This window comes from Neofelis nebulosa, chromosome 18 (genome assembly GCF_028018385.1).
Source record: "Neofelis nebulosa isolate mNeoNeb1 chromosome 18, mNeoNeb1.pri, whole genome shotgun sequence".
In the NCBI taxonomy this organism is placed as follows: Eukaryota; Metazoa; Chordata; class Mammalia; order Carnivora; family Felidae; genus Neofelis; species Neofelis nebulosa.
In genome coordinates, this window is record NC_080799.1 from 42,880,221 (window position 1) to 42,908,216 (window position 27,996).

At 55.8% G+C, this 27,996-nt stretch overlaps 1 protein-coding gene across 3 annotated transcripts; it reads right to left on the minus strand.

The window, feature by feature from the left end:
• FLYWCH1 (FLYWCH-type zinc finger 1) lies at nucleotides 1-27,803 on the minus strand. Of its 3 annotated transcripts, none has more exons than XM_058712085.1 (10): nucleotides 27,652-27,803; nucleotides 25,819-25,935; nucleotides 13,196-13,636; nucleotides 12,462-12,923; nucleotides 10,950-11,375; nucleotides 10,555-10,818; nucleotides 6,286-6,549; nucleotides 5,027-5,299; nucleotides 3,540-3,604; nucleotides 1-1,091 (listed from the first exon to the last, which is right to left on the minus strand). In XM_058712085.1, the coding sequence occupies exons 2-10, from the start codon at nucleotides 25,850-25,852 to the stop codon at nucleotides 1,062-1,064; spliced, it is 2,259 nt and encodes a 752-aa protein (XP_058568068.1). In that variant the 5' UTR covers nucleotides 25,853-25,935; nucleotides 27,652-27,803; the 3' UTR covers nucleotides 1-1,061. The 3 variants fall into 3 exon arrangements, 2 of the variants coding, with proteins under 2 accessions (XP_058568068.1, XP_058568067.1); XM_058712084.1 differs by having other exon boundaries at nucleotides 5,002-5,299; XR_009256854.1 differs by having other exon boundaries at nucleotides 3,540-5,299.
• Between the last annotated feature and the right edge of the window lie 193 nt (nucleotides 27,804-27,996).

Sequence of the window (27,996 nt, forward strand, 5' to 3'; positions counted from 1 at the left end):
TGAGATATAAAATAGGGTTTATTGGCGGGAAATCTGTAAGCAGAGGGACAGTGGGGTCCCAAGCTGTCGCTGTCCTGTAGCCGGACAGCAGGCTGCACGGCCGGCTTGGCGGGAGAGAGGGAGTCTGTGGCCCCGTGCTCGCTCTGCAGTCACAGCGTGGAGACAAGGAACCTCGCTGTCCGGACGGCCCGGCAGGTGTCTCGGGGGCTCCCGGCCGCCGCCGCCTGCTTCTCGGACCTGCCAGGACAGCTCTCCTGCACCGGCGGACAGAAGGGGTGGGCCTCCGTTGCCATTCGAGTCTGCGTCTCCTGCATCACACGGACGTGGGCAGCCCACACACCACGGGCCCGGTCGTGGCTGTCCGGGGCCGCCTTCCCGTGGACATCCGGGCTGGCTCCCACCGCCGGCAGGGACGCCCGCCACGGGGATCACGGACCCTGGGAAGACAGCGAGGGAGAGAAAGTCGACGGCGCGTGCGGGGGGAGTGCGGTGGGGCTGCTGTTACCAGGCGGGGGGGGGGGGCTGCGGCCCAGTGGCAGGTGGCCGAGGGGCGCAAAGGCCCACGTGGCCCCTGCCCAGAGAACACCCGGGGAGGCCGGAGCTACGCGGGACAGCTGAGCCCGAAGCAGCAGGAACTTCTCCAAACGCGCCCTGGCCAAGCAGGGCCGCACCCGACTGGAAAGGCCTTGGCAAAGTCATGTGCTCTGAAAGTGGACGGGTGTTCGCGGCTCGGGGCGGCGGAGCGGGGGAGAGGTGTCTCCGTGACAAGATGCTTCTTCAGGTCTTCCGTGGGCGGGGGGGGGCCTCTCCCCGAGTCACCCATGTGTGCGGGCCGCCAGCTCCCGTGTGCCCGCTCGAAGACACCGTCAGTTTTCCTCTTGGGAGGCCCCTTGAAGGAGTGAGAAGGCCACCGTGCTGTGGAGGAGTGGAAGAGAGTCTTTGTGAAGCAAAATCTAACCGGGTGGGAAACGCCAGGGTCCTGGGTGGGCTCGGAGCATCCGTGACGCTGGCAGCACGAGGTCCCTGTGCTCCCGTCGGGAGGGGATGGGCCACGCTGCTCCTCACTGGGCGGTTTCGCACAGTTCACCTTCCTGATTACAAAGAAACACACGTTCGTTACAAACATCCAAACACGGCAGAAGCAGACCCTAGTTTCCTTTTCCCTAGAGATCGCCACCGACTAGACCTTGTTCCACACGTACACGTACACGTACACGTACGCGTACACGCGTTGTGCCGTTTCCTTTAATTTCTTAACGTTTATTTTTGAGAGAGACAGAGTGAGAGCGTGAGCGGGGGAGGGGCAGAGAGGGAGACACAGAAGCCGAAGCAGCTCCAGGCGCCGAGCTGTCAGCGCAGAGCCCGACGCGGGGCTCGAACTCACGAACTGTGAGATCACGACCTGGGCCGAACCCAGACACTCAACCGACTGAGCCACCCAGGTGCCCTGTACCGTTTCCTTTAACCTACAATTTGGGAATTCTCGGCTTTCTACGCCAGCCAGCGTGTCCCGGGAGGAACCACCAACGCTCCTGAGAAGGCCCACCCCCGCCTCCAGAGTCCCCGGGGCTCTGCATGTGGCCTTTGCAAGATTCTTTGTCAAGAAACAGGAAGTTCTCTTGTATCACCGTGAAGGGTTTGGAAATGACGAGTTCTCTGCTATCCCTCCTTTCAGGTGCGGGAGCCCGACGCCCTCCCCTCGAGCGTGGGCTCCGTGCGGTGGAGGAACAGAGTGAAGCAAGAGGGACAGGGTGTGATGTCGGTCAGAAAGTCACCGTGGCTTCCTTCCTGTTTTTTTTTCAGCGAGTTTTGAGCTGCTGTTCTCACTCCACCGTGTCCGCCCCGAGCGTGGAGCACGACAGGCGCAGTGTCCCCACAGCCGTGCGCCCAGGACCACGGCCACTTCGAGGGCACCCCCACTCTCCCTAAAAGTCCCGTCCCTCCTTTTCTACCTTGAGGAAGGGTCTGTGAAGGACGGGTGCTAATTCTTCGTTTAGTGTTTGGTAGAGGCCACCAGTGACCTCCGGGCCTGCGCTTTCCTTGACGGGCAGTTTTAGAACTTCGAATTCAGCCTCTTTACCTGTTCGGATTTTCGTAGTTCTTCATGAGCCAGACTTGGCACTTGCCTCTCTAGAAATGCATTCACTTCATCTGAGTTACTGGATGGGCCGGCCTCATAGCTTCCCTTACGATCCTTCTGTGTGTGTGTATGTGTGTGTGTGTGTGTTTCCCTGTGATGTAGGCAGTAGTGTCTCTCCTCCCATTCTTGATTTTAGTAATTTGAATCTTCCCTATCCTTATTTGATTTTTAAAGATTTTATTTTTTAATGTTTATTGTTGAGAGAGACAGAGAGACAAAGCGTGAGGAGGGGGAGGGGCAGAGAGAGAGGGAGACACAGAATCCGAGGCAGGCTCCAGGCTCCGAGCTGTCAGCAGGACAGCCGTCGAGCACGACGGAGGGCTCGAACCCATGAACCTCGAGATTATGACCTGAGCCGAAGCCAGACATGTAACTGAGCCGCCCAGGCGCCCCTAAAGTTGTTTCTTTTTTTTAAAGTAAGATCTACGTACAATGTGGGGCTCGAACTCATGACCCCGAGAACAAGAGTCCCACGCTCCTCTGAGCCAGCCGGGTGCCCCCGAGTCTTCCCTATCCTTAAAAACCAATTTTGGGGGTGAGGGAGCTACAGGTTTATCAATTTTGACGATCCTTCCAAAGAACCGACTTTTCTCTATGTCGTGAATTTCCATTGCCTATCGTCTCCCCCTCTCGCCGCAGGACTGCCTCGTTCGCGTTTCGCCAGGGTCTTCGCGTGGAAGTTTAAGTTAACGAGTTGACATCTCGTTTCTTAATCCAGGAACTCACAGCCGCAGGCTCCCCGTCAGCAGGGCTCTGCTGCGGCCACGCGTCTGGCGGTGCCCCATTTTGTTCATTTCGGGCTATTTTCCACTGTCCTCGGGATTTCTCCCCCCGAGTCCTCGGTTGTTCAGGAGCGTGTTGTCTGTCACATTTATGAGGTCCCCAACTTTCTCCGTGTCCCGACTTCTGGCTTCGTCGCGCTGTGACCGATAACACAGCTGGTGTGAACCCAGTCCTCGTAGAATTCTGGGGCCTTGGGTCAGGGCCGAGACGCGGCCCCGCGTGCGCGTGGGAGGGCTGCGGGCCTTCTCGCTTGGCTCCCTCCCTCGGGGCGCTCGTGGGGAGACGGCCGGCCGTCGGGTGTGAGGACACCGGAGCAGCTCTGAGGAGCGGTCCGTGCGGGGAGGAGCTGAGGCTGAGGCCAGCAGCCCACATGCTGACTGAATGAGTCGCTTTGGAAGCGGCTCTCCAGCCCCCGCCGGCCTTCGCGTCACCGCGGCCCCGGCTGACACCTTCTCCAACCTCACAAGAGACCCCGGGCCAGAACCACCGGCCCAACCACTCTGGAAATCCCGCCCACAGAAGCTGTGGGAGACGGTGACTCTCCGTCGCCGGAAGCCACCACGTTTCGGGCGATCTGTGGTGCGACGCCAGACAACGGACACCGTTACCCGCACACCTGCTGGGTTTCCGGAGGGACGCTCTGGACACGCAGCTGCACTTCTGGCGGAAGTTTCGTGTTTTCTGAGGGAAGAGAATGGAAAACACGGGTTAGTAATTCTTCTCTCCTTGAGGCGGCGAGAGACCGAGGCGCGCACTTTGCGTTGATGACCTCGAGGCCTCGAGGATAAAGGAATCCGGGAGGAGAGACCCTGATTTGGGCCGTCGCGGGGAATTCTGGTTTCCTGACGCCCCAAACTCCCGCGCCTGGTGAAGGGAGCCGGTCGGGATCCTGAGGGTCAGCGGGCAGCCCCTCCATCGAGCAGATCGGGACTGAACCAGGCGTCAAAAGCGAGGGGCCCTCCGCCCGGGGGGCTCAGGCGGTCGAGCGGCCGACTCTTGGTTTCGGCCCCGGTCAGGGTCTCAGGGTTCGTGCCTCTGAGCCCTGCATCGGGCCCTGCGCCAACCGCGTGCAGCCTGCGTGGGCTCCCCTCCTTCCCTCTCTCTCTCTGCCCCTCCCCTGCCCACACGGGCTCGCGCTCTCTCTCAAAATAAAGAAACAAATAAAATGGTGCAAAACAAAGAGAGGTGCCCTCTGCGGCGCCACGAATCCTACTTCTTGTTGCCAACTGGCGGCTTTCTCTCAGAAGTCTCCTTCCGTTTTTGTTTTGTCTTTGAACAGAAATCAAATTTCTTTGGGCTGTTTTATACAACCTGGAATCATTTTTGTATTTGATAAAATGTGGCCCTTATCATTTTTTTAAGTTTATTTATTTCGAGAGGGAGAGAGCAAGCGGGTGCGAGTGGGGGAGGGGCGCAGAGAGAGAGAGAGAGAGAGGGAGGGAGAGAGAAAGACAGAGGGTCCCAAGCAGGCTCCGTGCAGTCATCGCAGAGCCCAAACCCGACTTGGGGCCCAATCCCACCAACTTGAGATCACGACCTGAGCCAAAATCAAGAGCCGGACGCTTAACTGACTGGGCCCCCGAGGCTTCCTGTGGTCCTTATTAGTTACGTGAATTAACATAAAACACAAAAATGCCTCTTACAGACTGGTTTTATATTCTGTTTATGTGAAGGGGACCCATTTTCAGTTCAATAAAATTAATTATCGGCAAGCCTTACGAACGTGTGTGCGCACACGTGCATGTGTGTGCGCGTGCACACAGACATTAGTACATTCTTCTGGAGTGCTTTCTATTTTTTCATCAGATTTTCACAAAACACTGCCCTGTAACAAGTGAAGACCTCTTAGAATAAAAGAAAGGAGACAGAATGAATGAGAAGGGGAGTTGTTCTTGAGGATGGGACAGATCTGGGGGTGTTTTCAGGCTCAGGAGAAGGAGCCAGTGGACAGGAGAGGTAGAAGATTCTGGAAAGGTAGAAAGGCCAGGGCGCGAAGGTCCAGATGGCGCCAATGCCCTGAGGTGTCTGAACCTTGGGCTGGCAGCCACGAGATGCCCACGGCTCGTTGGTACTCCCACCTCTGACCCCCAGCCCTGTCTCCACCTGGGTCCTCCTGCTGGGCCGCGCCGGGGCGCCGCTCCCGCTGCCTCAGGGCCTCCAGGCCCGCCAGGTCAGGCAGGTGGCAGTGGCTACGCATCACCGTCACCAGCTGGCCCTGGGTGATGGCGCGGCTGCGGCAGCCCAGCCGGGCCTGGTCCCGGCACATCCAGTACACCTTGTCCCCGGCCGCCTTCTCCTTCCGGTAGAGGAAGGACTCGTACACCAGGAACCGGCCCCCGAGCGAAGTCCGCAGGAACTCCAGAGGCTGCAGCGTTCCTGGAAGGAAGGGGACAGCGTGGGCGGGGCACTTCGGAAGCAGGGTAGAGAGCCTGCGTGCCGAGGACAGAGGCTCTTTCCTGTGTCCCACCGGCCCGCCCCACCGCAATCCTGCCGCACGACCCACTCTGCTCTCCGCCTCCACACCTGCCTGTGCCATGGGGCCCAAGGACCGAAGTTCGGGCTGCTAGCCCAGGGCCCCCGGCTTGACACCCTCGAGCTCGGACTGGCAGTCTCCTTCCCAGGGCCTTGCTGCTTCCCGGGGGCGGGGAGGGAGGTGTTGGTGCTGGTCCCGCAGCCACCCAAACCCAGAGCTTTCCTGAGGCCTCTCCTGACCCGGCCCGGACTCCACACTTGCTGGCACACACACCAGGGCGGAGGCTAGGCTGGAACATGGAGTGAGGCCCACGGCTGGTTTGGGCCACTCACCAGGAGCCTCCTGGCTCCCTGTGCACCCTCCCTCGGCCAGCTGGCAACCAATCAACTCTCTCTAGAGGCTTTTGAAGCCCTGATTGAAAAGTCATGCAATGTTAGGGTTTGGGTAGCCAGAGAGAACTGGGGGGGTGGGTGGGCAGGGTGAGGAGTGAAAGAGGAGGTAGGAAACAGACACGGGAGACCCAGGGAGGGGAGTCGGAGGGTCCCACGTCCAGGCGCACCTCCCCCCAAATGGAGCTAAGTGCTTCCTGGAGCTGGTGGCGCCGGCCTCACCCCTCCCTCGGCAGCCTGAGTGGGTTCTCTCGCCAGCAGCCAACCCCAGACCAGCCCGGCCATGAGCGAGGAGCCCAGATGCAGCCCGCCGGCCCTTAGGGAGCCCGCACCGTGGTCAGCTAGGCCCCGCCAGGCACGGGCGGTGGACAGAACATCCCAGACAACCTCTAGCCTGGCACTGGCGCTGCGGCGGGGGGGAGGGGGGTGGGCGAGGGGCGCTGGCAGCAGGGAGACCGGGGCCCAGAGCCCGTTCACCCCCCACACCCTCGCACCCGCACCTGAGCCTTCCCTCTGGGCTGGGCTGGGGATCTGCTCCCGCTGCCTCAGGGCCTCCAGGCCCCCCAGGTCGGGCGGGTGACAGTGTCTGCGCATCACCATCACCCGCTGGCCCTGGGTGATGGCGCGGCTGCGGCAGCCCATGCGGGCCTGGTCCCGGCACGTCCAGTACACCTTCTCCCCGGCCGCCTTCTCCCGCCTGTACAGGAAGGACTCGTACACCAAGAAGCTGCCCCCCAGAGGGGTCCTCAGGAACTCGGGGCCTCCTGGGGAGAGACCAGAGAGGTGGTGGGGGGAGGGAGAGCCTGGAGCCAGGTCCTGGGGTCCAGCAGCGAGGTGACGGGGCCCCTGTGCTCAAAGCCGGAGCAGCAGGGCTCCTGGAGTGAGACCCGCCAGCAACCCCTCCGCTCAGCACCCACATCCGCCAGGGAGAGGAGCCAGCCCTGGAGCCCAGGAGGCAGCCCCCTCCCCCAGACCCAGCCTAGTCCCGGTCTGGGGGCGGGGGGCGTGAAGGGAGGCAGGAGATGGGTGAGGCAAAGGCCCTGAAGGCAGAAACTGTCTCCCCACCTCGGGGGGGGGGGGGTGGGGGGGCCTGCAGGAAGGAGGCCACTCTCTGCAACCACTACTTATCCTCGGTTCCCATGGGCAGGCGAGGGGGGGTAGGGTGTACGGCAGTGCGGTCCTCGTGGAGTGGGAGGAACAGGCACGGGCCCTGTGGGGACAAGCGGCTCGGGAGTGAAATGGCAGTCAGGGCGAATCTGTGTGCAGCGGGGAGGCTCGGGGGCTGAAGCAGCAGCAACTCCCCCAGCTGGGCGGGGATGTGACCTGGGGGCGGTGGGAGAAAGCAAGGACTAGCTGACCCAGGCCACGTATTCAGAGGCACCGTCTTGGAGTGTTGAGGGTGAGGACCGAGGGTGGCTGTGCCTTCCACCCTGAGAACTTCCTCTGGGCACGTGGGGACCACAGTGGAGCTGGAGACACACTGGGGAGTCTGTCGTGGCTGCCGAAGCCATGGGGGGTGAATGCGTTCCGGAGACCGCGGCGGGCAGTGGAATGGGCATATGACACGGCCCGTGACAACGTGCACCGAAGTGACAAAGACAGAGTCTTTTGCTCCAGGTCTGGAGCAGCGGGGGTGGCAGGGCAGAGATGCACCCAGAACGTCAGAGGTGGGGAGAGCGGGCGAGTGGTCACAGAGCCCGGAGGGGAAGCCAGCCACTGAGGACCTGAGAGCCCGGGGGCCAAGCTCAAGGTGCGGGGGATGCGGAGTGCCTCCGAAGGGGGGTTAGTTGTGTGGGGAGCAAAGAGCCCAGGGAGCCAGGCCCGGGGCGGAGGTGGGGGAAGTCTGTCCTGCAGGCTGGCACTTCCCGCCCAGCTGTCCCTGCCAGCTCCCAGAACCCCGCCCAGGGGGCGGCCCCTGCCATGGGCACCGGCAAACCTAACCTGCAGCCCCACAGAGGCGAGGCCTGGGCTCTCGGGCCAGAGTGGCCACTCATGGCCGCAGCTGCGTGACCGCAGGCCCCCCGTCAGCACCACGTACAGAGCTCGCAGCCTCGCCTTGAACGTGAGCAGCGGGGCAAGGATCACCAGACACTGGAGAGAAGCTTTACCCAGAAGGAAGAGACCGAAGCAGACACAGAGAAAAGGCGCTCGGGGACAACAAGGCCGTCGCCAGAGGCAGGAGACAGGCCTGTCGTCCCGAGAGGATGGGGTGCAGAGATGTCCAGGCACGACAGCAGAAACGCAGACATGAGATGGAAAGGCTGGGAGACAAAATGGAGGGAATGTCCCAGGCAGTCAGGCCGGGACGATGGACAGCTGACCAACAGGTACAACGGAGGGAAAGGGGCAGGGAGCAGAAAGTCACGAAAGAGCAAGACAAAGTCACTCTGAGAGAGGGAACTGAGTTTCCGGCCCCCAAGGCCCTCAGTGCAGCCAGATATCCCAGGGATGGAGACGCGACCCCAAAACGTCAGCAAAGACACAGCACATGCATAGGACGGGTTCGAGAACGGGGGCCAGACAGCCACAGAAAGTGACTTTGAACCAGGAGCTCCACCAGCCCCCATCAGGCGTCACCAGGAGCGCGCGATCTGTGAGCGTGGCCCCCGGCCCCTCCCGCTGTGGCTCGGGGAGCGACTAGGAGGGACTCCGCAGCGAGACGAGGGGGTCGGGCAAGCAAGAGCAGGAGGGGCCCCCGGGAGGACCGGAGCCCAGCCTGGAGCCGCCCGCTGCCTGGCCACCGCGTGTGTGAGGACACAGAAGACGAGGCCAAGTAGAGCGGCTGCCCGATGGCGGAGAAAACGGCCTCGGAAGAAGGACCGGACACCCTGCAGCCGGCGACCGACCTCCTACTGAACTGCAGACAAGCCACCGCAGAGGCACTGGGAGGGTGGGGCGGCGCGCGGCGTCCCTCCTTTCGTCCCTGGTCAGCAGGCCAAGAGACTTAAAAACCTGGTGGGGGGCCTGAGTGGCTCAGTTAAGCATCTGACTTCGGCTCAGATCATGATCTCACAGTCCGTGGGTTCGAGCCCCGCGGTGGGCTCCGTGCTGACAGCCAGGAGCCTGGAGCCTGCTCCCGAATCCGTGTCTCCCTCTCTCTGCCCCTCCCCTGCGCTCTCTCTGTCTCTCTCTCAGAAATAAATAAGCATTAAAAAAATGAAAAAAAAAATAAATACAAACAAAACAGAAAAACCCAGCTGATAGCAGCAGAGGCACAGACTAGATTTTGGGCAGCAGACACTCTATGAGGGGCTGGTTATTTGGGGCGGGAGTAGGGGGTGAGGACGGGGCGGGGGCTGCCCTGTGACTTGGAACGTCTTCCCCCTGTACCCAGTCACACGGAAATAGAATACAAAGGGAGAATCCGAAGGAAACAAAATCAGGGACACTTGGGTGGCTCAGTCGTTAAGTGTCCGACCCTGGATTCCAGCTAAGGTTATGATCTCATGGTTTGTGAGATCGAGTCCTGCGTCGGGTTCTGCGCTGACAGTTTGGAGCCTGCTTGGGATTCTCTCTCTTCCTCTCTCTCTTTGCCTCTCCCCTGCTCACTCTCTCTCTCAAAAGAAACAAAGTTTTTTTAAAAACAAAATAAAATGAGGGGCACCTGGGTGGCTCAGTCGGTTAAGCGTCCGACTTCGGCTCAGGTCATGATCATGCGGTTTGTGAATTCAAGCCCCGTGTCGGGCTCTGTGCTGACAGCTCAGAATCTGGAGCCTGCTTCAGATTCTGTGTCTCTCCACCTCTCAGCCCCTCCCCTGCTCATGCTCTGTGTCTCTCCATCTCTCAATAATAAATAAATGTTAAAAAAAAAAACTTTCTAAAAACAAAATAAAATCAGAGATTTCTAGTTTGAGAGAACTTTGGGGCCAAGAAGACTCTATTTTTTTTAATGCTTATTATTTATTTTTGAGAGAGGGAGACAGACAGAGCATGAGCGGGAGAGGAGCAGAGAGAGAGAGGGAGACACAGAATCTGAAGCAGGCTCCGGTTCTGAGCTGTCAGCACAAAGCCCGACGTGGGGCTCGAACCTACAGACCCTGAGATCATGATTCAAGCCGAAGTTGGACACTTAAGCGACTGAGCCACCCAGGTGCCCTGGTGCCAGGAAGACTCTAAAGGCAACTCTGATGACTCGGAAAACCATAGGGACCGGGGGCCCTTGAAGGACAGGCAGGCGACCCCGGGACACAGACCGGGAGCCACTGGGTGGACCAGACTGGGCCACAGTGCTCTTCTTAGCAAGAGGACGAGAGGAATTCCGACCAGAGGGACAGAACCCCAGGTGGACAAAGATGAAAAGAGCAGGGCTCTGACCCTTGTCACGGGTCCCTTAGGGACCATGATGTTTCTGGAGAACCACAGGAGGAGGGAAGAAATGTCACCTCCTACCCGTAAACCACCTGGTCTGTAGGACGTGCTCAGTGCAGGCACGGTGTCAGCCACTCACACTGTGAAAACGAGCAGCCAGCTTGTGGTTAGCTTCTCTGTAAATCTTGCACATTTTTTAAAAAAAGGAGGAGGAGGAGGCGGAGGAAGAGGAGGGGAGCCAGGGTTTATCAGGCGCTGCAGAGATTTTGGCGCTGGACCCAGCAGGCCGCAGAGGGGCAGGAACTGGCTGTAACTACTTCCAGAGTGTTCCAGTGAGAACAGGAGGGTGCTCGCTGGGGGACACGGCGGCGGGGGGCGGGGGGAGGGGGGGTCAGAGGGAAAGACTGGCTGGCTGGGTCCCTTGCCTGTCCCCAAGGCCCACTGGCCGCAGTCTGTCCTACCTGGGCTCCCCCGCTGGGCCGCACCAGGGCGCTTCTCCCGCTGCCTCAGGGCCTCCAGGCCCCCAAGGTCAGGAGGGTGGCAGTGGCCGCGCATCACAGTCACCCGCCGGCCCTGGGTGATGGCGCGGCTGCGGCAGCCCATGCGGGCCTGGTCCCGGCACGTCCAGTACACCTTCTCCCCGGCCGCCTTCTCCCGCCTGTACAGGAAGGACTCGTACACCAGGAAGCTGCCCCCCAGAGGGGTCCTCAGGAACTCGGGGCCTCCTGGGGAGACACGGGAGGAGGGTGGGGGAGGGAGGTGGGAGTTCAGGGTCTTGGGGTCCCTCCTACTTCCCCAGACCCGAGGAAGCACGGCTGGAGGGGGCCCAGCTGTGGGCCAGGTGTGAAAGACTCACCCAGGTCATCCTCCTGGTCCCCGGCGGAGGCGCCCTGCAGGGCCGGGGGCTGGGCCGGAAGGACCTTTGCGCGCTTTCTAGGCCGGGCTCTGCTGAGAGTCAGGGGCCCGGGCCCGCTGCGGGACAGCAGCTCGTCCACTTGGCCCCCGGGCCCGCCCGGCCGGGCCTGCAGCGTCTCCATGGCCTTCTCCTGCTGCCGCCGGGCCTCCAGGCCCTCCACGTCCGGCGGGTGGCAGTGGCCGCGCATCACAGTCACCCGCTGGCCCTGGGTGATGGCCCGGCTGCGGCAGCCGTGCAGAGCGTGGTCCCGGCACGTCCAGTACACCTTGTCGCCCACGGCCTTCTCTCGCTTGTACAGGAAGCACTGGTGCACCAGGAACTGGCCCCCGTAGCAAGTTCTCAGGAACTCCAGGGGCCGGGGTTCTCCTGGAGGAGGAGTCTGGGCAGTCAGGGCGCCGAGGAGCGCAGGCCCAGGAGGTGCGGGGCGGGGGGTGCCAGCGCCTTCTCCTCGATGCTGACCTTCATTGCAGCTTCCCCTGAGCCGGGCATGCGTGGGCCGCGGGTGTACTCCCACTGACCACCCCCCACCCCCCCCCCAGTGACCCGGGGAAGAGACTGAGTTCCTCTCCTGGAGGTCAGCGCGGTGGCCACGGCTCTCGGTGTTTACACGTCACGTCCAAGGTCGCGCACCCGGGAAGGAGTGAGCCGGCTTTGACTTCCTAGCCTAGGCACTCAGTCACTCACGGCCATACCTTTTTTTAGGGTTTGTTTGAAATCTTTATCTAATTTTCAAATAACACATGCACGTGCCATAAAATACAAATGGTGGCAAAAGACACACAGTGAGAAACGCGTCTTCCCTGCCCCGCCTGGCCCCTGCCGGCCCCCGGTACCAGCACAGCAGCTGCCCTACCTCCTTGCATCCTTGAATCTGGGTCAGGAGGGAGCCAGCGTTTGGGATGGAGCCCACCTCCCACTTACTGGTGGTAAAAACCACGCAGAAGGCCTCAGGGGCCGACCAGCACACGCGGACCGGTGCTGAGCACTTCCCACACATCGCACACCTAATCGCCCCTAACCTGAGCCGTCACCCAGCCCTGATGAAGCTCCTGAAACTCCAGAAGTTCAGAACGTGTTCGGAAGTCACCAAGCTACACGAGGTGGGGGCTGGGACTTGAACCCGGCCCAAAGTTCAACATTCTCCCCTAGGCCGACCTTCCCTAAACTCATGGGTTACCAGCACCACCTGGGCCTGTTAAAACTCAGGCTTCTGGCCTCACACCAGACCCTGCTGCAGCAGAAAGTTCCAGAAGGCCCTGGGACCCCCGGTTCTGGAGCACTAGTTCTATCCCACGGGCTTAATGATTTGGGGGACGTGTTTATATTGTTTACTCATCTTGACTTTGAGCACATTAGAAAACCAAGAGGGACCCCACACTTCCATCTGGGCACAGGGAAAGGCTTGGGGGTTCCCGCCCGCCCCAGAGGGGAGCCCAGCTGTGAGGCACTCACCGGTCCCCAGCGTCGGCCGTTTCTTGGGGGGCAAGCTCAGCAGCGACAGGGCTCGTAGGCCCTCATCCTCCTCTGTGGCCGGCTTGCTCAGCACCAAGCCAGGGGCGGGCTCCGGCTCCTCAGGGCACAGCCACGGGCCCACCCCTTCCAGTGGCTCCTCGACTTGGCCTCCAGGGCCCTCCGGACCCCCCGGGCCTTCAGGCAGGGCTGGGCTGGGCAGCTTCTGTCTCTGGCGCCGGGCCTCCAGGCCCTCCTCATCAGGCGGGTGGCAGTGGCCGCGCATCACTGTGGCCCGCGGGCCCCGGGTGATGGCCCGGCCCCGGCAGCCCAGCTCAGAGTGCTCGCGGCACTTCCAGTACACCTTGTCCCCCACGGCCTTCTCCTGCTTGTACAGGAAGCACTCGAGCACCAGGAGGCGGCCCCCGAAAGGGGTCCTCAGGAACTCCAGGGGCGTGAGGGCTGCTGAGGGCAGGGGAGGGGGGCTGGGTTAGCTGGTACAGAGCAAGGCTCGAGGCCAAGGGCATGGATGGGAGCGATGAGGGATGCACAGGGATGGCCCCCTGAGATCGTCACACCAGCTTGAGACAGAGTCACGATGAGACACGAGGATGCTTAGCTCAGAGGAGGGATGGGACCCCAAGGCCGCCCCCCGGAAAGGGGGTACACAGGGCCTGTGTCTGAGCATGCAGGGCCACAAAGGTGGCTGGGCCGGGGGCAGCAGGCCTGGAACTCACCTGTGTCTGGCTTGCTGCGTTTATGCTCAAGGACCTGGGGGGTTGGCTGGACTGTGCCCGCTTGCTCCTCCACTGGCAGGATCTGGGGGGTCCTGGCTAGTGTGTCAGGGCGAGACAACTCCAGGGACATGACACAGTGCCCTCCTTTGGGCTGGGAGTCCACCTCGTCCACATTCTCTGTGGAGGCTGCCAGCAGGACCAGTTTGGAGAACTCTTTGGGCTTCGTGGGGGCGGCGGGGACGACATCGGTCCCTGGCTCAGGGGACTCCGGGGACGGCTCCTGGCCAGCCTTCACACTCTCACCCTCCTGCTCGCTGGGCTCAGGCAGGGGCATCCTGGGACGATGGTCGGTCTCCCAGGCCACGCTCAGGCCCCAGCAGACGGATTTCTCCTCTTCCTCCTCCTCCCGGGTAGGGAACCTGGCAGTCCAGGGGCTCCGTCCTAAGGAAGGAGGCAAAATCCATCAGTGGAGGCACCCCTGGGCCGGGGGCTCAGGAAAATGGATCTGGGGTGGAGGTCGAGGCAGACGGGGCTGCCTCGGGACCCCCGGGGCTGAAAAGCTGGGGAGGGGCCCGCACGGAGCTGGAGAACCTGGGCCTCTTCCTCTCTTGGGCAGCCTTGGGTCTGTCACCTCGCCTACCCAAACTCCACTTTCCCATCTGAAAAATGTGCCAAGTGCAGGGCTCTCGGGGCCTGTCGGGACCCCTGAGGCACAGAGTACCGTGAGCTCGTACGAACAGAGGCCCGTGGGTGCTGAGCAGGCTGGGATGTGGTTTCACGGGTGTCCCCATTTCACTTGGCCCCGTGTTATGAAAGTCGATCATTCTTATTGACCCGATTTACAGGTGAGGACACTGAGGCATTCCAGGACGGCCAGCCAACACGGCCATGACGTGCAGAGCCGGGAGTCTGGTCGAGGCGGATCCGGAGCCCGTCCCCACACAGTACCTGGTGTGCCTCAGCCAGGGTAACATCCCGGCCTTCCTGAGCACCAAGCATCGGAGGCCAGCACTTGGGACATGGGCTCGGGTCACAGACCCTCTCAGAATGCCCGGTGGCCCTCATCCTGACACTGTGTCCCAGGGATCCGTCCCCCATCCCGGGCGGGAGGCCCTGGACCACCCGGCACTCAGGAGATGCCAGGGCCCCAGGAGGGCAGCGACCTTGCGCCTGAGCCGGTGGTGGTGCTGCCTCAGCTGGGGGGGGGACAGGGCTGCAGAGGCGTCTGCGGAATCCACAGTTGCAGAGGGCTCCCCGGATAGTGGAGATTCTGGAGAAGCAGAAAAAAAAAATGTATTATGGGGGTAGAGCCCTGGGGTAGCTGCGTAGGGTGGAATTTTTTGCTTTCTGGGGGGACTGGGTGGTGGGTGAGTGGCGGGTCTCTCCCACCCCTCAATCACCCACATTCAAGACTGCAGCATTCCTGCACATCTCAGCTCCCCATCTGTGAGCTGTCACCCTCATGTCCAAGTTCTGCCAGTTCGAATTCCCTCTGGTCCCCCATTCCTGCTCTGAATTTCCCTGGTTTGGGGCCCACATTCAGCTTCCCAAGGGCAGGGCCCCAGTGTCCCCGCTGAGACACAGCCAAGGCTTAAGGTGCAGAGGGGAGCAGCGTGCCGAACCCCCTCCCCCCCCCCCCCCCCCCCCCGTAAACTCTCCGCACACACGGCTGTCCATCCCAAGGAAGAAGGGAAGCCCATCCCAGGTTGGCGGGGGTGGGGTGGGGGGTGGGGGGTGGCTCGAGACTCAAGGAAATCTTCCAGGCAACGGGACACCTGATTGGGAGTCCCGGCTGCCCTGCCCTCCCAAGTCTTTCTCCCGGAGGAGCCAACCCCCGCTCCTCCCGTGTGGTCCTGCCCTGCCCATCCCGCCCCACACGGCGACGTGGTGGGCCAGGGATCCGGAAGGGCCTTGGGACGAGCAGCAGTGAGACGCGGTCAGCGCCTCCGTGCAGATGTGCTCTGAGCAGGAAAAAGGGATGGCGGGAGGCCCCGCCCCCGGGGTCGCCCCGCCCCCCTCGCGGATTGGCCCCGGCGCCGGTCCCTCCGCGGACAGCCCACCTCTGGCTCGCGCTCGGGGTCCCTGCACCCCGCCTGCCTGCGGGCACACTCTGGCAGTGCCCGTGACCTCCACCTGGAGGAGCCACGGCGCCGGGCGGGGGGGTGGGGGGTGGCCTTCCCCTCCACGGGAGGCCTCAGACAACTCGGGCCCCCTCGCCCAAGCGGCGTGGCCATTGTCCACACAGCACGCACACTCCTACCAGCCATCGATCCCCCACCACGCGCGGGGCAGGAGGGGACTCCAGCGGCCTCAGTGTCAGACCACCAGGCGCCAAAGCCCGCCTCCTCCGGACCAGAGGGCGTTGTCATGACTAAGAGCCCCTACATTCCCCGGAGCTTACTAGAGTCACGGGTGCGCCCAGTGCGATCCCCTTAACTAAAAGTTCTGCTTAAAAGGCTTCCAAGGGACGCCTGGGTGGCTCAGTCAATTAAGCCTCCGACTTTGGCTGAGGTCATGATCTCAGGGTTCCTGCGTTCGAGCTCATCAGGCTTTACGCTGACAGCAGGATCCTGCTGTCTCCTTCTCTCTCTGCCCCTCCCCCTGCTCGTACTCTCTCTCAAAAATAAATAAACATTTTTTTAAAAATTTAAAAAAGACTTCCAAGATCCCTCAAAGGATATGGAAAAAGTTCCATACACTATGGTTGACTATCCCCTGCAGAAAAGCATGAGTTTGGCAATGACCTAGAATTTAGATTGGACTGACACTTACCAATCTCAACCACTAGAGGGCCTTGGAACACCCAGCGTTTATAGTGACCACAAATCCTCCTATAAAGTATGCAGGTCCCTCTGCAAGGTGGTCGCTCATCTGGACGGGCTCCAGCCCAGATTGGCCACTTGCTGAGTGTGGCAGAAGCCTGCGGTAGGGGTATGGAAGTCCTCACCCTCATAAGACATGGCCCTGAGACTGCCAGGCTAGGAAGTGGTGTGAGAGGCCAGACGCTGGGGGGTTGGAAGCACTGCCAGGCACAGAGGAAACCATCTTGCACGGTCCAGTCCAGCAAACCCCGCAGCTGTGTTTAGCCACATGAAGGAGCCAGAAGAAGCCAAGAGAGGAACGGCCCAGCCAGCCGAGGGAACATCGATCGGTAATAAACTGCTATTTTAAGCCAGTGAGATCGGGGTCATTTGTTACTCAGCAGTAACTGATATTCTTGGCAAGTGACTGAACATAGCGGGTTTGGCTTTTTGATGGTTGGAATATTAAAGGTTGTGCAATACACAACAAAGTGCTTTTGAAGTTCAGGTGCCATGCTACACAGATTTTAAATCCCTCAGGGCTGGTAATTCAGTGAAAAGAACAGAAATATTAAGTACAAAGGACGGCAATGAGAGTTACATATTTAAAAAGTACGTAGGGGCGCCTGGGTGGCTCAGTCAGTTAAGCAGCCGACTTCGGCTCAGGTCATGATCTCCCAGTTGGCGCGTTTGAGCCCTGCATCAGGCTCTGTGTTGACAGCTCAGAGCCCGGAGCCTGTTTTGGATTCTGTGTGTGTGTGTCTGTCTCTCTCTCTCAAAAATAAATAAACCTTAAAATGATTTAAAAAATTAAAAGTACATAACCTAAAATAAGACCATCACAAAAAAACACAAATGCCGTAGGATCCCACTTCTAGGATGTAAGCTGCTGTTGCCAAATCCAAAGACAGAGTCAGGTGGTGGTTGCCAGGGGCTGGGGGGAGGGAGAGGGAGATTGGGGGCAAAGTTCTGGGGGTGGGTGGTGCTGGTGGCAGACAATGTGAAAGTGTTTAATGGCACCCAGCTGTGCACTTAGAATGACTCAAATTGTAAATTTTTGTTATATATATTTTACCAAACACACACACACGCACACACACGCACGCGCGTAACAAAGTACAGGTAGTGATGCTGCATTTACCTAACATCCCTGGTGAATGCGGTTCTCCAAAACAGGCAGATTTCAGACTAACTAAGGTTATTTCTCCACCATCCAGAATTTTACGATTATATCTGTTTCAGTTTATTCACTGAGGATGGGTATCTTCGTAAGCTCTTGTCACTCTTCACTAACTGGATAAAGAGGACATACATATGTTATCCGGATTCCCCACCCAGTTCCCTTGGCATACCCCCCACGCTCCTGGGGGCCCTTTCCCCACTTCTTACATCCTGCTGTGTCTAGTTGCCAAGCCTCTTGCCACCCCGCCCCCACCGTGGTTCTTCTTCCCATGGGGACCACCGAGATTCTGTGGTCTCCTGTGTCCTAAAGCCCTCCTTCCGTCAACAGTTCAACTTTGTAAGAACGGCCCACCCTCGACCCTTCTCAGCCTGGCTGTCGGGAGGCTGACACGTCCAGACACCACTCTCCTCCTCTTTGGCCATCGTGCAGGATCAGTGCCGGCTTGGTCAGCCCATTAACTGCGTTCTCCCAACAAACCACCTGGCCTGGCCTATATGTGGTCCATCCACACAATAGAATTTATTCAGCAATAAAAAGGAAGGGAGCACTGACACCTGTTGCCGTGTGGATGAACCTTGAGAACATCACGCTCAGGGAGAGAAGCCAGACACAAAAGAAAGCGCAGTGTAGGATTCCATTTATATGAAATGTTCAGAACGGGCAAAGCCACTGAGACAGAAGGTAGACAAGTGGTTGCATAGGACTGGGGGAAGGGAAGGGGAGATTAGGAAGTGATGCTAAGGGGTGTGGAGCTTCTTATCAGGGTACTGAAAATGTCAAATTGATTGTGGTGACGGTTATACAACTCTGTGAATGCCGTGGAAACAGTGAATTATACAGTTTGGGTAGGGGAATTGTATGGTATGTAATTCACAGCTCAGTAAAACTATTTTTAAAAATCCTTATAGGGACTCAGGTCTCCAGAACCACTTGGATGAAAAATAGTTTTTTTTTTTTAAAGTAATCTCTACTTTTTAGTAGCGGGGCTGAAACTCACTACCCAGAGGTCGAGTCTCACGTTCTTCTGACTGAGCCAGTCAGGTGCCCCCAAAACAGTTTTCTACACCATTAGTAGGCTTTTCACTCCAGGGCTCGGTTTCCTCATCAGAGAAGAGGGGTGGCATGCACTACACACAGACACACACACACACACACACACACACGTATATTGTATTTTAATGTTTTTATGTATTTTTGAGAGAGGAAGCACAAGCAGGGGAGGGGGAGAGACAGAGAGGGACAGAGGATCTGAAGCAGACTCCACATGGACACCAGTGAACCCGATGTGGGGCTCGAACCATGAGACCATGACCTGAGCCAAAGTCAGATGCTCAATCGACTGAGCCATGCAGGTGCCCCAGCATGGATTATATTTGGGATATTTTGTAAGTTGCTAATATTCTATTGTAAAACTATATAAAAATATTTTTTAAATCTTAAGAACATAATACTAGTAAATCACCCATAATCCTGCCACTCAAATACACAGCTATCTTCACTCTTGGATTACTGCTCTTAACAGACATTTTGTTCTCAGTGGTATACAATTGCGTTCAACATGTTGTTTGCTATTTCACCCCACTTTACAGTGGGGGGGGGGGGGGGGGGGGAGGGGGGGCGGTTGGAGCCCTACCTGCAGATCTGATAGAGCCCTTGCAAAGGCTGAAATCGCCATGTAATGTAGGCCCAGAGCAGGCGTGAACACAAATCTAAACCCTCAGCGGCAATGCTCCGAAAGGCCACAAGATGGCGATGTTGCTCCTTAAAACGAAGTTCCCGGTAAAAATTAAATGTCTGACCCAAATGTTTCCAAAGCAGTATCTGGGAGTTTTTCCCTGTAGCAAAAATAAGTAAAGCTTTCCAAAAATGTTTGTATTTACAAAACTTTAGTTAGAAAGCAGATGTGGTTAACAAATTCTGAAAATACTATCTTTTCTGAGCTTTTTCCAAAAAACAAGCCAAAGTATGACTGGGACACTGCTGTGGCCTCTGTCCCTCGGCCCCCACACCTCCTCTCTTGCCTCTTCCCAGCTCTGCTCCCAGCCACCAATTACAGACTAACTTTATGTATTCATGACTTAAAAAAAAAAAAAAACCTTAAATAACTAGGAAGAGATATCTCAAAATGTTAAAAGTCGTAAGTATAGTGATTTATTTTCTCCTTACATTTCTTTCGTTTTCCTAAATTGTGTACAATGTGCATGAATGCTTTGTACCGTGGGGAAACGGGAGACATCTCGCTTGGTAATTTTTTCTTCAACTCCGTAACTCTCCCGTGACATGTCACACAAGAAATTAAAGAGTTAACAAAAACGACAGAACGGAGAAATGAATAAAAATCAAGGAGAGTAAAATCCCTGTGGGACCTACATAGGCTCAGACATTCCCGCCAAGATGTTTATTAACTACAAAGGGTAAGATGGTAACTTGATGATGGTAACACACCCCCCCTAAGCGATCAAGGTCAACTTCACCGTCCAAAAGACACATCAACACCATGACCTCCTTGACACAACATCGTCTCTGTGATATTTCTGCCCCAAACACACACCCCCGCTTTAATCGGACAAGCCACATGGAGGGACGGTCTACAAAACAACTTAACAGGACAGTTGAAAACGGCTGAGGTCATCAAGGACGGGGGCAGGCTGACGACCTGTCACAGACTGGAGGGGACTGAGGAGATCATGGCTAAATGCATCATGGGATGCCGGAACAGGAAAAGGATGCTGGGAACAAGCTGGATAAATCAGAGTCAGGTTAACAGAGCGGCATCAGGTAAGATGCTGACAATCAGAGAGACTGGGTGACGGGTACATAGGAATTCATTGTACTATCTTTGCAATCTTTTTTTTTTTTAACGTTTATTTACTTTTGAGACAGAGAGAGACAGAGCATGAACGGGGGAAGGTCAGAGAGAGAGGGAGACACAGAATCTGAAGCAGGCTCCAAGCTCTGAGCTGTCAGCACAGAGCCCGACGCGGGGCTCGAACTCACGGACCGCGAGATCGTGACCTGAGCCGAAGTCGGACGCTTAGCCGACTGAGCCACCCAGGCGCCCCTTTGCAATCTTTTAAAAGCCTAAATTTAAAACATTCTTGAAAACCCAAGTTTCAACTTATAGACGACATGGGAGATGACAGAGAAAACAAGTGACGGAAACCTCCAGGTGGAAGGATGAGAGAGGATGAGGGTCAGAGGCTAGAAGAGACAGGGGAGACACCCTTCCGCCCAGAGCCTTGTTGTTGGTCCTGGGACTTGGGACCTGGAACCTGAGCCGGGAACAGAACTCTGGCATCGGCCCACATGTTCAGTACAGTAACCCAGCAATCTCCCTGCCGAGGGTCACCATCACTCTTCCCCGCTCTGCTTCTGGGGCCTTCAGCGAGCGGCCCAGGACGACACGGCTCGGCCGAGACTCAAACCCAGGCCCAGCTGGTGCCGCGCTCATGGGGTGCCTCTTCCTGCCCTGAGCGGCTGAGGCTTGAGGTAAGAAGCGCTTGTTACAGAGGAAGCTGAGGCTCAGAGCTGCGGTCAGGCCTTGAGAGTAAGTCGTCCGAGGCACTGATGTGTCCCTACAAACCAGTTCTTTCATGGTTTGTCACAGTGCCCTCCCGCTGATCTGGCCAGTGGGAGGCACTGCGGGACACCGGAGGGTGTTCCCGAAACCACCTGCCGGGCGGGGCTCCACCGGTGCTGTCTGCTGGCTTCGGTTTCGCAGGGTCTCCCTGGGGGCCCTGGGCACTCAGCCTGCTGTGTCGGCAGGATCCAGCCACTGCTAGCGTCTGGGCTGCTCAGTTTCCGGTTCGGCCCCTCATCTCCTCCACCACCAGGGACCGCACGGAAATTCCCAGCTGAAATCTTACGGTGGCTTCTGTTCTCCCGTCTGCATTCTGACTGACACATCCTCCGAGAGTCTAAAGGACTGTGATTTCACCATTTAATATTTACCAAACACAGCTGTGTGCCTGGCACTCCCTGAAGGGCTCTGCACGCACGGTTTCCTCTTCCAGATAACCTTGTCAGAGTGCGCTATTCTTCCCTATCTCGGAGGAGGAATTAAGGGTTCGTTCGTCTTCGGTCCCTGTGGCCAAGAGCAAGGCCAACAAAGACAGAGTCACCGCTCGAGACTGCTGTGTCTGCCCTCAGGGCTGAACCTCTTAAAATAAGTGAAAATAGCCTTTTGCAAGTGGAGGATTCTGACCATAAGGATCAATATAGTGGGTTAGGATTGGTGGCTGTCAATCAGGGTGATGTGATTCCCAGGCAACACTTGGCAATGTCCAGGGACACTTTTGGTTGTCACGACTGGGAGGCAGGGCACGCTACTAGCAACTAGCGGGTAGGGGCCAACGATGCTGTTCAACATCCACCAGTGCTCAGAGTAGCCTCTCCAAAACCCGCTTAAAGAAGCATCTGGTCTACGGGGCACCGGGGTGACTCAGTCGGTTAAGTGTCCAACTTCGCCTCAGGTCATGATCTCGTGGTTCATGGGTTCCAGTCCTGCATCTGGCTCTGTGCTGACAGCTCGGAGCCTGGAGCCTGCTTCAGATTCTGTGTCTCCCTCCCTCTCTGCCCCTCGCCTGCTCACACTCTGTCTCTCTCTCAAAAATAAATAAAGCAAAAAAAATAATAATAATTAAAAATAAAAGGCATCTGGTCTAAAATGCCAACAGAGCCAAGGACGAGAAACCCTCCTTAAGATCAATGTATAAAAAATGAAATACAAAAGAAAGAGTCCATCAATATAAGTCTAAGTATAGTTTTCATGCATTTTTTTTTTTTTTAGTATTTATTCTTAAGTAATCTCTACACCCAACGTGGGGCTTGAACTCACAACCTTGAGATCAAGAGTTGCATGCTTTTCCGAATGAGCCAGTCAGGTAGGTGCCCCTTCACGCAAGTTTTATTACAATTATTTGTATGTGTAATTCTGGTCTTCATAAGAATTCCCCAGGGCACCTGATTAAAATGCGAATGCTGGGATTTCCATCCAAAATGCTGACAAGAGGGTCTGGAAAGCGATTCTAGAATCTGGATTTTTAACTGGTACCCCATGAGGCTCCAGCACTGGTGGACCATGGACTCCTGCTTTTGAGAAACACTTGAACACATGCCCTTGAGAAACAGGTGGCCAACCTAAGAAGGATTTGAAGGTTTTTTTGTTTTGTTGTTTTATTTTGTTTTTGTGCCGGGCTCCTTATTAAGCATTTTATATACATTATCTCATTTAATCCGTCACGTTGTGCATGTTCCTTCATTAATGCATTAAATAAAATCACTAGGGGCGCCTGGGTGGCGCAGTCGGTCAAGCGTCCGACTTCAGCCAGGTCACGATCTCGCGGTCCGTGAGTTCGAGCCCCGCGTCAGGCTCTGGGCCGATGGCTCGGAGCCTGGAGCCTGCTTCCGATTCTGTGTCTCCCTCTCTCTCTGCCCCTCCCCCGTTCATGCTCTGTCTCTCTCTGTCCCCAAAATAAATAAAAAACGTTGAAAAAAAAATTTTTTTAAATCACTAATATTTATTTTATAGCAGTGGGAGAGTCATGATTTTATCTTTCCTGAAATGATCCTTCAACAATTTAACAAGTGTCAGATACCTTAGGGGATTTGGGGGACCTCAAGAATACAGACAGGACTTTGCTCAAACTTACAAGCAGTATGAATGAAATCTGATGGAGACAGCTTCTTGAGCATAGCTTTTATACCATGAGATAGCAAATACCAGATTTTTACAAATCCCATCTGAGATTCCTTATGAAGGTTGCCAACAAGGCAAACTCAAGAAGGCCTTTATGGTGAATTAATACACTGTACCTGCGCGAACAATCAGGCCAAATCTAAGGAGACTGGCCTTATTTTAAGATTAGAAGTATCTTTCTTTTTTTTTTTAAATTTTTTTTCAACGTTTTTTATTTATTTTTGGGACAGAGAGAGACAGAGCATGAACGGGGGAGGGGCAGAGAGAGAGGGAGACACAGAATCGGAAACAGGCTCCAGGCTCCGAGCCATCAGCCCAGAGCCTGACGCGGGGCTCGAACTCACGGACCGTGAGATCGTGACCTGGCTGAAGTCGGACGCTTAACTGACTGCGCCACCCAGGCGCCCCATAGAAGTATCTTTCATGGAGGTTATGAGACTGCAAAGAAGCTTTGTGCTTCAGTGGAAGACGATGCGGCTGTCTAGAACACGCCTTCCAGGTTACAGGATTCTAGCCTTTGAACTATTTTTACAACTCTGCACAGTGTAGATAACCGAGAGCAATGCAAAATTATTCTCGTCTATAGGCAACAAACTCTCCCCGTGCAAATGCGTATAGACATGCAAATTATTCTTCCCACTGCAGAAGATGCCAGTTTTGCCTCCATGTGCACATTTATTTCAGTATCTATAGTCTTCTAGAATTTTCTTTGGAATCTCTTGCACACTGGTTTTTAGATCTTTCTGGTTTGTTGGTTAATGAGCTAAGTATAAGTTTCCATATGTGTTCACTTTACATCTGTGTCAGACAGCTTTATTTCCTTTGTTTTGGTTTAAGACTGCTAAAATTTTTTTTTAATGTTTGTTTATTTTTGAGAAAGAGAGAGAAAGTGAGCAGGGGAGGAGCAGAAACAGAGGGAGACACAGAATCCAAAGCAGGCTCCAGGCTTTGAGCTGTTAGCAGACAGCCCGATGCAGGACTCGAACCCACAAGCTATGAGATCATGACCTGAGCTGAAGACGGACACTCAACTGACTGAGCCACCCAGGCATCCCCAAGACTCTGCTTTCTAATTGCTCAGGTCATTGGTCCTTTAACCTCTGGTTCCGGTCAGTTTTTAATTAATTAACTTATTATTATTTATTTATTTTATTATTATTTTTGTTTGTTCCGGTCAGTTTTTATTTTTATTTATTTTTTCAACGTTTTTTATTTATTTTTGGGACAGAGAGAGACAGAGCATGAACGGGGGAGGGGCAGAGAGAGAGGGAGACACAGAATCGGAAACAGGCTCCAGGCTCCGAGCCATCAGCCCAGAGCCTGACGCGGGGCTCGAACTCACGGACCGTGAGATCGTGACCTGGCTGAAGTCGGACGCTTAACTGACTGCGCCACCCAGGCGCCCCATAGAAGTATCTTTCATGGAGGTTATGAGACTGCAAAGAAGCTTTGTGCTTCAGTGGAAGACGATGCGGCTGTCTAGAACACGCCTTCCAGGTTACAGGATTCTAGCCTTTGAACTATTTTTACAACTCTGCACAGTGTAGATAACCGAGAGCAATGCAAAATTATTCTCGTCTATAGGCAACAAACTCTCCCCGTGCAAATGCGTATAGACATGCAAATTATTCTTCCCACTGCAGAAGATGCCAGTTTTGCCTCCATGTGCACATTTATTTCAGTATCTATAGTCTTCTAGAATTTTCTTTGGAATCTCTTGCACACTGGTTTTTAGATCTTTCTGGTTTGTTGGTTAATGAGCTAAGTATAAGTTTCCATATGTGTTCACTTTACATCTGTGTCAGACAGCTTTATTTCCTTTGTTTTGGTTTAAGACTGCTAAAATTTTTTTTTAATGTTTGTTTATTTTTGAGAAAGAGAGAGAAAGTGAGCAGGGGAGGAGCAGAAACAGAGGGAGACACAGAATCCAAAGCAGGCTCCAGGCTTTGAGCTGTTAGCAGACAGCCCGATGCAGGACTCGAACCCACAAGCTATGAGATCATGACCTGAGCTGAAGACGGACACTCAACTGACTGAGCCACCCAGGCATCCCCAAGACTCTGCTTTCTAATTGCTCAGGTCATTGGTCCTTTAACCTCTGGTTCCGGTCAGTTTTTAATTAATTAACTTATTATTATTTATTTATTTTATTATTATTTTTGTTTGTTCCGGTCAGTTTTTATTTTTATTTATTTTTTCAACGTTTTTTATTTATTTTTGGGACAGAGAGAGACAGAGCATGAACGGGGGAGGGGCAGAGAGAGAGGGAGACACAGAATCGGAAACAGGCTCCAGGCTCCGAGCCATCAGCCCAGAGCCTGACGCGGGGCTCGAACTCATGGACCGCGAGATCGTGACCTGGCTGAAGTCGGACGCTTAACCGACTGCGCCACCCAGGCGCCCCTGTTCCGGTCAGTTTTTAAAATTACACGTGAAATATCAATCTGCACTGCATGCAGTATAACTGGGTATTATTTTAGGAAACTTTTATTATACGTGTGTATATTTATTCCGGGTGGATTTAAATATATTTTTTTAATTCGGGATGGCTATTGCTTTGAGGTAAATACTTGAGCCCCTAACGTGTTCGTGTTGTCATATTCAATTTTTACTCACTGAAGATTTATTGAATGACTGGAGTGTTTTTAAATCGGGCAGATGTAAATGGAAAGTTGGAAAGCTTCATGGTTTAGGATTCGTCGCTCTCTTATTTCCTCTCCCCCCCCCCCCCACCCACCAGAAGCAAGGTACGGGGCAATTCGAATGCAATACTCAAGCTGCCTGCTTTGATATTGCTGCGCACTGGGGGTCAGTGTAAACCTAGCACCCAAGAGACACACGGTATTACAGGCTGCGACGTGCCTCTGAGGCAAGCCCTAAGCGGTAAGGTCCCGAAAGGCTGACCCTCACGAGGCAGCTGACAGTGGATCAACAGAATTACCTTTACACACGAGAGGGAGAGCCACCGTCCCCATGCGCCAGTACCCGGGTCCTTAGGGCTGGCTTGCCGGGTGGGAGACCTGGGGCAAATCCCATCAATTCTCTGGGCTGATTTTCCCTGTGAAACAGGAAAAGTGGCAAATCAGATACTGTATGTGAAATTCTTCTATAAACCGTAAAGTCATCTCACAAGAACAAAGAGTTCTTTGTCAGGCTCAGGGGCCCTGATGTTTGAAAAAGCTCCTGGGTGACTCCAACTGCCGCTCCCCTCCCACATACACTAGGGAGGGTTAGAGGGTTAGGTGTTCATTGACTGACTCGAGACCTTCCTATGAAATATGCATGGTCTCTGTGTGTGCATACAGGTGTCCTTTCCAGAAGGCAATGAGGGTGCCAGTGGCCCTGCCCCTAGCGATTAAGATTGCTGAATGGCCTAGGGGAGCCACTGCTTCAGACCACCTTAGAGAGGCAGAGGGCACTGGAAAGATTCTAGCTCCTGGTCCTCTCAGCCCAGGTCCTTCAGTCACCAGATCAGAATCTTAGCTTTTTGTTCGTTTGTTTATTTAAGTAATCTCTATGCCCAGCGTGGGGCTGGAACTCACAACCTGGAGATCAAGAGTCACACGCTCCACCGACTGAGCCAGGCATCCCAGAATCTTAGCTATTTTTACTCCTTCCCTATCGGAACTGATGTATCCTCACATGTCATGTATACCTGGTCATGACACCTTCTATCGCCCTCCCACCGAACATCACCGCCCGGCTTTGATCCCCACCCACTCCTTAACAGCCCTCTCCTCCGGCATCCAGCCAGTCCCATTCTCCCTACGAAGTACCAACCAGTTAATCTTCCTAAAGCTGAACTTTAATTATTTCTCTGTCCAGTAAAAAATCGTCTCCCTCTCCGTATAAACACCCCACAATCCAGATAAACACTATCTTTTCCCCAAGTCCCACAGAGCTTTTGGAAGAACAAGATAAGCCTGATGGCATCCAACTAGATAATTCAAGTCAAGTCCTTGAAGTGATTTTGGCCCCGAGAAGCAGAAATGTCAAAATATTAAAAATATACCCTTTCTTTAGGATTGAAGGTTACTCGTGATTATCTGATTATTGGAATTCAGTCAGCATCCCCCAAAGGGAAGAAGTAAAGGAAACCAAAGACTGATGGCTTACAGCAAGGGTTTAAAACTGGTCAGAACCAGTAGGTCCTAAAATCAATGTAATGGGTTAACAATAGCCTTTTGGAATGGGAAGAACAGAATAGAATTAGAACAAAGGTAGAGTAGATCCGGATGAATCGGGAGAGGTTAGGGTGATTTCTCCCTTCAAATTTATCTTTCAGTAATCTACATCTACAGCACAAGTTTCGCATGTAAAACAGATTTCTTACTGTAGGGTGAGTCAAAAAAAAGTTTGAAAGTCACCACAGGTAATCTACATAAGCAGAGAGGAAGCTGGGATGTTAATAGCAAAAAGTGCAAGGTCACGGGGACCTATAGAACACCACAGAAGAGACAGGGCTGGGGTGCCAGCACGGGTCAGCACCGGTGGGGCGGACACCGCCGGGGGTGGGGGGCGGGCGAACGTGGGGTGACTGGGGGTTTCAGGGCACAGTCCCCGGGCCGGGTGGGTTGGGGGAAAGGAGGAGCCTGGAGAAAGGAGCTGAGTCTCGGGTGAAGGACAAGGAGGCGGCCTGAGCGCCGGGACGCAGAGCCGGGTGACCACCCCCTCCCAGTATCAGAAGCCGAGGGACACCCGGGGAGGCCTGGCTGGGGGCGCGGCCACGCCGTGGGACCCGCGACCCTCCCGGCCCGCTGGGGCCCGTGCTCACCGGGCACCGGCCGGGCGGCGGCGGCAGCGCACCCCTCCCTCTCCGGCGACCAAGCCGCGGTGGGTCCTTTGGCCTCGACCGCCGGAACCACAGGCGTCGACCTCGCGGCCCAGGCCCCTCCGGCCACCACAACCCGAGCGCCCGCTCCCCGCCCCCACCTGCCCTCTCGGGAGCGAGCCTCGTGCCGGCGCGCCGCCCCGCTGGCCAGGAGCGCGCGTCTCCCCGCAGGAGAGCCGACCTCTTGGAACGCCCAAACGGGCTCCCAGCGCGCATGCGCCTCAGGGCCGCTGGCGGGGGGGCCCCATTCCGTGGACAAATTCCGCTTCTCCGGCTCTTCCGTGAGCC